The sequence below is a fragment of the Amphibalanus amphitrite genome, unplaced genomic scaffold, assembly GCF_019059575.1.
Source record: "Amphibalanus amphitrite isolate SeventyFive unplaced genomic scaffold, NRLGWU_Aamphi_draft 000236F_arrow, whole genome shotgun sequence".
Lineage (NCBI taxonomy): Eukaryota > Metazoa > Arthropoda > Thecostraca > Balanomorpha > Balanidae > Amphibalanus > Amphibalanus amphitrite.
In genome coordinates this window covers 281,168-290,919 of record NW_024881731.1, presented here as the reverse complement: position 1 = coordinate 290,919, position 9,752 = coordinate 281,168, and the positions used below count along the sequence as shown (strand labels likewise).

The 9,752-nt window shown below is 50.4% G+C and overlaps 1 protein-coding gene across 1 annotated transcript; it reads left to right on the top strand.

The window, feature by feature from the left end:
- Positions 1 to 716: 716 nt before the first annotated feature.
- On the top strand, positions 717 to 7,760 carry LOC122385980. Its single transcript, XM_043374736.1, has 4 exons — positions 717 to 1,911; positions 2,289 to 2,336; positions 6,197 to 6,240; positions 6,966 to 7,760. The coding sequence occupies exons 1-4, from the start codon at positions 1,312 to 1,314 to the stop codon at positions 7,063 to 7,065; spliced, it is 792 nt and encodes a 263-aa protein (XP_043230671.1). The 5' UTR covers positions 717 to 1,311; the 3' UTR covers positions 7,066 to 7,760.
- The last annotated feature ends 1,992 nt before the right edge of the window (positions 7,761 to 9,752 follow it).

Genomic DNA, 9,752 nt, shown 5'->3' with positions numbered 1-9,752 from the left:
AACCCGATAAGAATAACGTTTCAGGGGTAGCACACCCCCTGAGCACTGTCTCCAAAGGCCATTGCACTCTGTAAAGTGCACAGCCATCGGGTTATCGACAACTTTGCCCGCCGGATGCAAGTGTGCCTACACCCTGCAGCGCCGGGGCGCTCACGAGCACATTATGGAGCGTCAGTAAAACACACACTGTACTAAAAGTATTCGTAGTGAAGACTTGAAACTTGGTGGATGTCTGCTACATACGAGTAGGTGTGACCTTAAGTGGCCGAAGTTTGGTGATGATCTGAATAAAACTTCCGAAGTTATTCGAAATTTGGTGATGACCGTTTTTTTTTGTGTCACCCTGTACCAAAAACTATTAAGCTGGAGAAATTTGTAATTTTGCAGGCGGTGTTTATTTCATTAGTATTTAATAAAACGTTCCTTTGTTTATCGCTAATCAAAGCTTTAAAACAGTAGACTCATAAGTAAAAATTATCTCCCACAGAAAATTGAAAAACACCGTTGCATCCTGACCAGTGACCCCTCTCCGTTACACCTCCCCTACCCCCCCCCCCCCCACCAAGGTCGATGACCCGACCCCTGGGCGGGTGGAGGAGGCCGGCGACGGTCAGCATCGGTCCGTCGTTACCGGCACTAAGGCGACGGCGCCGACGTCGAGGGCGGCCATCGATCTCCACCTGTGCGCGTCACGGGCACCGACGCTGTGCACCGGCAGCACAGGTCGGAGGCGAGCCACAACCGTGCTGGGTCGTGCGGCAGACTGGAACGTGCGGGTGGCGGTTCGGAGAGACGTGGTGAGTTGAGAGACGTGTCGAGAAGGACGTGACGTTTAGAGAGACGTGCTGTTGAGAGCCGAGACAGACGTGTTATCCAGCGAGACGTGCTGAGAAGAACGTGAAGTCGAGTGAATTACGTAGACTACGGTGCCTAAACTTTCTCTGGTGTCCGTATTCTGTGTGTGATCGGGACTAGAAGTAGTGAGAAGCCATCAGTATGGGCTGAGGACCCCTGGGGCGAGCAGTCAGGACTGTAAGAAGGCTCAGTGCGTAGGTGATACATGGTAGTCAGCCCAGAGACGATATAGCGCGAGCAGGTGTGTGATAAGCCCCGAGGTCTCGCAACGTATCTGACTGTCGGCGATTTCGCCACTCCGTGTGACATATCGCTCCGTAAGACGCCATGGTCAGCGGGCCGGCGGTGTCCCTGACATTGTGAGCGAGTGACGCGGCCATCCTACACAACACCAGCTGTTGGACTCCTCGAAGCCAGTTAGCGCGGTCAGAGACAGACTTCGAGAGACAGTCGGCAATGGGCGCCGGGTCAACGAAACCTGGCGAGCCCGGCCAGCGGACGGTGCACACATTTGACGAGTCCAAGAGCAGTAGTGATGAGCCGACAGAGACTTCGTTCGGTCTGGACACGCCGCCGCCAAAGCAGAAGCGGTCACCGCCTCGGCGAAACCCCGCTGCCAAGGCGGCGTCAGCAGCGGTGTCCAAGCGCGGCGCGGCGAGTTCGAGTCGTCGCAGCGCGGCAGCGACCGGCAGCCGCGACGCGCCCGGCACCAGCGCCGGCGGCGGAGGAGTCGGTCTGGACACACGGGCTGCCTCGGCCGCCGACCTCAGCAGCCAGCTGGACGAGCTGGACGCCACCTTCACCTCTCTGGGGATCGTGGGCCGACAGCTGGGCGGCGACGGCTCCAGCTTCAGCAGCCCCAGCAGCTTACAGAGCAGCCAGACCAGCTGCCAGCTGCAGCAGCAGCTGGACACCCAGCAGTCGCTGCAGCAGAGCTCCGGCAGCACGTGCTCGCGCTCCGGCGGCTCGCGCGCCAGCCGAGAGAAGCGCCGATCGCAGCCGTTCAGCTGGGAGCAGCGCTCGGCCAGCCAGCAGGAAAACTGGCAATACCAGAAGGTGGGCGCGCGAGGGCACGGGCTGGGGCAGCGGTGGCACCGGGCACCGGTAACACACACGGATAGAAATGAAATCAGTGTGGATATAAAGAGTTAGCCAATGGCATTTGCATCGTGAAAATCAGTCCGATGATTCGATAGATTTTCGGGAGAAGGCTTACGCCCTCTTGCCACTTCCAGCCTAACAAGGGTCGGCTGGAAGCTGTCCATTGGCTAAAATACGCCTTTCACCATTATCCGTATGGCAGAGTGCCTATGTGAAAAAGTGAGCACCCGACCATCTATTTTGTGGCGGTGGACCCCTCTTTCGGCGCCAGCGCATCGGACACGAAAGTTATGACTCCAAATCCAGTCTGATATTGCCTTTCTTTGTTTCAGGTGTCACTAGACGGATTCGATCCGGAAAAGTTCAAAAAGGCCAATAAGGTAAGTGTGTGATGCTAAATATGAGTGTCTCTGAGATCTAGGCATGAACATTTAGGTATTTGAGAAATAATGTCCTGTGAATTCACTTTACGCCGAATATGTGCAGAAAATATGCATCGTTCACCATGTGCTGCACTCGACAGGCTTTTAAAAGAATTTCCATTTCCTTTCCTTTTGCATTTGCGAAAGCCGAATCACCTATTCTCAATCAATCCGACTGCTATCAGAGATCACGCTCGTTCCGCACTGTTGGCGATACACAATAGGTAGGTGTGAAAAGTGAGACCGGACAGTTTCGCGCTTGTCGCCGTCACAGATCTCACAACCCTGGAGATCTGCACAGATCGTCCGGGTTCTACTGCGGACTACTGTGACGTGTGCTGTTGTGCTCGGCTGTCCGGTGCGCTACCGCCACCAAAACACATCAAAGGGCGTCGTACACTTCTTCGAAACTACATGTCCAGTACCTGCCGTGTCGTTAGTCGTTGGCCTGTATACGACATGATACTATGTATGCTGGCCGGCGGGTGGCCGACGTTCGATAATCACGTGACCCTTATGTATACGACATGATACTACCGATGGTGGCCCGCGGGTGGCCAACGTTCGATAATCACGTGACCCTTATGTATACGACATGATACTACCGATGCTGTCCCACGCGGGGCCTCTGGTCGATAGTCACGTGACCTAATGACGTCATTGGTTGGCCGTGCTCTATTGTTGCTGGTCTTTGCTAGGTCGCGACCTTTTCGACCCAGTGATACCCTGACATTGATGATTGATGCATGTGTATAGATGGTGTCAGGCTTTCGAGAACGTGGGGGACCACGACATTAAGACGGTCGACTATTGATACCTATGCGCTGCTAGAACACTTTGGAGTTTCAGCAAAGTGACGTTTGTCATTGTCTTACATAACCATTACCTACCTATTTCTATACCTTCATGCTGTGTTGTGAAACTAGTTAACCCTATTCCTGGCGGGGGGGGGGGGGGCCTCAGGAGCCCCCCCCTGAGGTTTTTTGGTTATATCTCCCAAACGCGTTGAGCTAGGAAGCTCAAATTTTCTGACTTTTCCTAAAAGGCTTCTACGCAACATGTCTGAAAATTTTGAGTTGATCTGACCTCAGGTCAGGTCACCAGAGGCGGTTTGGTGACGCTACCTCAGAAAAGTTTGCAATCACGCCAGAGCTAGAGTTTTTGACCGATCAATTTCTTCTCTTCAGGGTTTAGTTAGGGTACCAGTATGTGCAATTTGTATATCTCGGAATTTTGATATCGGTGACCTAAGGTCAGGTCAATTTCGCGACCTCCCCATTATAAGTCAATGGGGGAAAAATCAACTCCCTGTTTTTACCACTAAAACGGGTCGGAATGGCCCCATATACCATACATGACTTCATATACGATCAACCTTCACTACCTTGAGGTCTGTTTTGCTGTTGGGCAGCTGTGAGGTCATGTGACGTCATCAAAGGTCACCAAAGGTTTTTGGCCAATAACTCCGTACAGGAACAAGATACAGACGCGTGGATGGTCTCATTGTGTTCAGCTCGTCAAGACGCATCGAATGATATACATGATGACCTCGAGGTCACGTGACCTGAGGTCAACCTTTGACCTTGACCTTTCGAGGTCAACATATATATCATTCGATGCGGATTGACGAGAGGATCACGATGATGCCCTTAGTTTGTTCCTATCTTGACTAATTCGAACGTTATTCGAGAAAAACTCTCTCCATATCTAGCGCCGCCATTTTGACTTTTTCGACCCCTGTGACGTCATCTTTGACCTGACCTGAAAATGACCTTTGTAAAAATTGTAGATCTTGGCCGTGCGTATCCGATGCCGTTTACCGCTTGTCGCTATCTTGCTTCGTTCTCGAGATCTCAGGGGGGGCCGAATCGGCCCCCCCCGCCAGTTTCTTGTCCCGGCGGAGCCCGCCAGGAATAGGGTTAAATATCAGCACATTTTTACTTTCAGGGAAGAGCATTTCCTTGTCTCCGTTTTCTCTTTTTTCCTAATCGAATCGCTGTAAGATACCGTCAATTCATTTACCTCCAGATCTACCTAGCTTTCTCGCCCTGTATTATGTCACTATATGTAGTCTTCCGCGTTGAGATCCCCATCAGAAGAGTATATAAATAAACTGTCCGTTTCGTAACGCCACGTAACTTCAGCTCGGACCGGTCTGAACGCCCCTGGCGATTCTAAATACCTGCCTTCCTGGCTCCTGCCTCTCCCCATCACTCTGCCCGGCCTATCCCTCGTCCTATGACGCCGGAGAAAGGCCGGGGTGCCGCCGTCGGCCGACGCCCCTGCACCCAGCACCTGTTGCGTCATCGGGGCACTCAGTGGTATCTCGCCTCCCTGCCCGTGCCGCGTCTTTCACTATACCGATCGCGCCGCGCCCGGTAAACGGACCACTTTCGATCTCAGCTGGTTGGTATGCCATCCGACGGCCGCCGCTGGGGCTGTACATTGTTTGTATAATGTAGTGGCCCCGGAACTACTTCTCAATCTCATGGGAATATCATAAAGAACATAGATATTCCTTACCCTGCAGTAATGTTTCATAAAGCACATGTGCTGTATGCTGAGGTGGAAGAAGCGTAAAAAGCAACGTAGCTTACGCAAATTCACCGTCTTATCGAAATTTAATAGAAAATACGCTTCCGTTTGCAATGGCCAGCGCCCAGCACTTAACAAAATATGTCTTGACATCACCGACCCTTCTGTCAGAATGCACAGTCAAAATGCACCAGACTGTATAAGAGAATGGAAGGAACGTTCTACCTCACTGAGTTGCCCAGCATCATCTCTATTAGAGAGACTATATGCCACATTTTCCGCCCTAGCTGACGCTGAGTGACCCTGACATCTCTGCCCAGTCAGCCCTCCATCATGGGCAGCGGGTCATACGTGTGTAATAGGACAGCAACGCTACCCGGATGTCGGCTGCTGTCAAGTGCCAAGAGTCTCTTGTCTCGCATTGATCGGTGACGTGTCCGTTTGTCGAGTCGACCAATAAATGGCCAACACCCCACTGCCCGGAAGGGGGGATGGCGACAGGCAGTATCCTTATTGTTACATGGCTGAATTGATTGTATCCTTGTTGGCATATTGTCAGCTTTAATATGGATGAAAGACTGTAAACAAGTGAAATTAGCGTCCGAATATTTTCGGGAAAAAATTATCGGCAATCAAAATCCATTTATGATTTGGTGTTCTTCCCTTGCACGGCAATCAATAAGCCTCGTCTCCCAAAGAAGCAGGCATTTCAGCAAACGCTTAAAATAAATCAAAGAATGATGCTTACACACGTGACTCTCCAAGCTTACGTAAAAAAATATGCTTTCATCAGGTTTGTAGCCTGTCAAACATCGACTCTCCCAAGTCGAGCTATCGCGATCCCATCTAGTACAAATTGTTGACATTTCGTCTCCCTCCATGTTAAGCAGGATTTAGTTATGCGGACTTATCATCAAATCAAGCCGACAGAGTCCCTCAGGGGATCCAGCCGATGGTAAATCCCCAGCTGACCCCGATGCTCCTCTGACGGTTATTTCTCCGACGACAGAGCTGATGGACATTATCCTCTCAGCTGTCACATGCCTACTACTCAGTACTCCCGTCACCAGATCACTGAGCATTGATTCGGTGGTGTCGGAGTCAAGCTAGCGATTCGGATACCAATTCCTACAGCACCGTGACAGTCATTGTATTATTACCAACCCCCCCCCCCCCCACCTTACCCCACCCCTCTGTTCCGACCTGTGAGTCCGGGTCACGAGGTCGACGTACCGTTGCGTTTCCGCTATCCTGACAATTGACATGCCGTCGTTCTGTTTCAGGGCGCGGGCTTCGATGATAGCATTGGACTACCCAGGGACTTTGGGTGAGTCAATGGGTGGTCACATCTCTGAACGACGAAATCATGGCATCGTAAAGCTTCATGATGAACACGCATATGTGTTACATTGTATCAATTCAGTTAAATTATAAGAGCACTTCGCATCATTCGTTTTAGCTCGTTTTCACGCTGCGCAGATGCACGAGCCCACATTTATAAATAGTAAAGCTACGACACGATCCGCTAACAGCACGCTCTACGATTGCTGACGCCTTTCGTTTCTTTGACTTCCATCGCGTAATTCACCGGTGAAATTGCAGCGGATGTTGTTCATGTTGCCACCACCGGCCAGTGCCCTGCACGTGCCAGGTGCACAATTATAGTGTCACTCAGATGTTCACAGAGTGTGAAAACCAGCCATTATCTCGCTAGCTTGTAGTGGTTTCTAGCCCGGTGTAGTGCACGAAGTTATCAAAAATCCGAGGTGTAATATCTTGGCGAATCTGAAGTGCGGTGCTCGCAACTACTCTGCAGTCTGCAATATGATATTTCATCATATTCTGCATATTTCTATTATGCAGCCTATGTAGTATGTTGTAGACTCATGTTGCCTGTAATCCAGTGCAGTCCACGATAACCATGATGCACGTGGAGGCATTCACAGACATTTGCAAGATAATATGCCAATAAGAAAGCAACAACAGCCATCCACCTCTGAGGTGGTTATCCTCAACATGCTGCTATTGACTGCCGTTTATGTTTGCTTTCAGGGCTCGGGGAGGCAATATGACGGTGCCCGAATACGACCATCAAGACCAGCAGATCCTGGCGAGCATCGAACGAGACTTTGACAAGCTGATCCCGCTATAGTCGATCGGGTCGAGCGCCGATCTCATCCTTTCATATATAGTATGCTCATGAGAAAGCACAGGGAAAGTACGAAATGCAGGAGATAGCTCGTCACCCCAGCATCTGTCGGGGTGCTTCAGACCCAATCGAGCACTGGGGCTCCTAAGTTGGGCTCAGAGAGATATTCGCGGTAAGACGGGCCAGATCGGAATCCTGGAGCTCAGTGCAACACTGCTGAAAGAGACGTCAAACCCGACAAGATCGAATGTCGGCAATTCCCATGACGAGGGTGATTACAGCTATTAGCTGGGCGACGGCAGCTGGCGCGTTCAACTTTCAACGGGCTCAGAGGTCGGCGTATGAGGGACGGATGAAGGTAGCTATCTCAGAATAATAGGCAGTTCGTATGTCGAGTTTCGTGAGGTCGACCCGTGCATCTCACACCGAAAGCCGAACCCAGTCTCGAGCAGACAGCCCAACCTGTATGTCGAGCTGACAGTTTGGTCCGTGATTTGCGCAGGCAGTTTGTCGAGTGGGAACTATGTCCGCAGAGACAGGAGCGATTTTGCTGGTCAACTCACTGAGTCAGTCGGTCTCCAAATGCCGTCCAAATGTGATTTAGATCCGTCCGTGGCAGCCGGGAGCTTCGTATGTGATCGGTGGTTTGCTGTTACCGGAGGAAATGGTGTTACATATTAGAGTGAATACAACTGTATATAAACATGCCGTCGTCAATGACTTCCGCAAAACTATTGTAAACATATATGATGCGTCGATATTCCATCCACAGAAAGAAGCAGCCCAGTCGACTGTGGGCAGCCGGGGAACAGTCTTTTTTCCCCTGTATGGGAGGAAAGTTAAGAAGCTCAGAGACGTGACGCGGCCGAAGATAAAAAAGTTTGAACTAGGGAAGCGATGGTCGATGGTGAAAGACCAAACCGTTTGATTCTATTTTGAATGTACTCATGATGTTGCTGTATCTTTGCAATGGATACTTTTGGGTAGAAAAGGTACTCGGATACCTTATTGACAAAACTTGTTAGCTGCCTTTGGCCAGTAACAACTAAACGGTACCTATGGCGGTGCCACGCCAATTCGACGCATCGGTGCAGTTGGGCCGCGTCCTTACAAACAACCACCAGCCGACGATTCTTTTACAATTCAGCAGCAATGAAAGCAAAACTTCGCCTCCTAACGGTGCAATATTTAGAGCGGCAGTGGTCCAACTACACGATCGATTAGGAATTCCCTGTTAGTCGGCGCGACTGCGTCATTCAGTTGGAATTTAGGGCATTTATTTCAGCGAAACTCCCGCATTCCAGGCAACAACAGCCTATTCTGTGAATTGGATCGTTGTCATTGAGCCATCAGCATGCTAGAATTAGAAGTCGAGTGCCAGCGTGCCAGCAAAATATGTGTGTTTACGTGCACGGCATGGCACGTGTGCCCTACTGTGCACGTGCTTGCAACGTGCGTTGACAAGCATATGCGTTTCTGCACTCAAGTTAGTCTGTAGCGATGTTAATAGCTCAAATGTTGACTGGTGTCAAATAGTAAGTAATTCAATAATGCAATCATCTTTCCTTAGCACGCATACAGCCTTGACAAAGCTGGCTCTGGTTCTAATACTGAGTCTAGTGATGCGTCGAGTGATGAGTACATGGATCGACAGCCGGGTAACACTTCTGAGCGCGATCCGGAATCAATACTCGATTCCCGACGGTCCGACGTACAGCGAAGTCGGCACGTAGGTTATCGAGGTCAGTGTCGACGTGTCTGGAACATTATGGGAGTGTGCAGTGCAGTGCAGTGGCGTCGATCAAAGTCCAAGCATCGACAACGGGGTTCAGTTAAATTGCTATCTGTTTGATGACTGATCTGGCGTATGGATGTATCAGCAAACATGCGCTAGAAGAGGTAATTAGAGAGGAAGCATATAAGTCGCACTTGTACGATGCATCCCACTTTTCAGTACAATAATATTAAACGGTTCGAGTGCATTACATAAAGCCTACCAGTCGATAGTACAGTCTGTCTTAAAAGTACCGCGCAAAGTGACGGTGGATCCACCAAGCCTGACTGAGAAAGGGCCTGTTTTAATTTAAAAGTCACCGACCAATTGACCTAGGGAATGGACGAGGATGTCCATTGCTTCGGTTACCCAAATTTAGCAGGCCCTTGCTCAGTCAGGCTCGATGGATCCACCGTCACTTTGCGCGGTACTTTTAAGACAGACTGTACATAAGTTAATCGGTAGGTACGAGCTACGTGAGTAATGGCTTCGGCCCATTTTATTATTATTTTATTTTGTTTACGTCCGGAGTTGTTCAATAACCTTTCTAAGGCCCGCAATGTTTTTTACTAGCGTCTACCCGGGTGTGCACAGCACGGCTATCGTCCAGTCGCCGCCACCGGTACCTATACCTGCATCGACCGGCCAGTAAACGGTGGCCTGCCGGTCTGCTACAGAACCAACAGAGCGGCGCTGAATAAATAACCGGCCGGCCGGATCACGGCCGGCGCTCGGGGTGGGGCGGAGACAGGGTGCAGCTGTAGGTAAAGGATGCGCTGGGTAGAGTCTTTAGAATTCAAGTGCTACGCTCTGCGATTATTATTGCTTTTTTGGGGAGGGGAAATAAAACAAAAAACTTTAATAATTTATCAAAAGCAAATAAATGAAAAAAGGTGCAGGTAGGAGAGTCTGCATC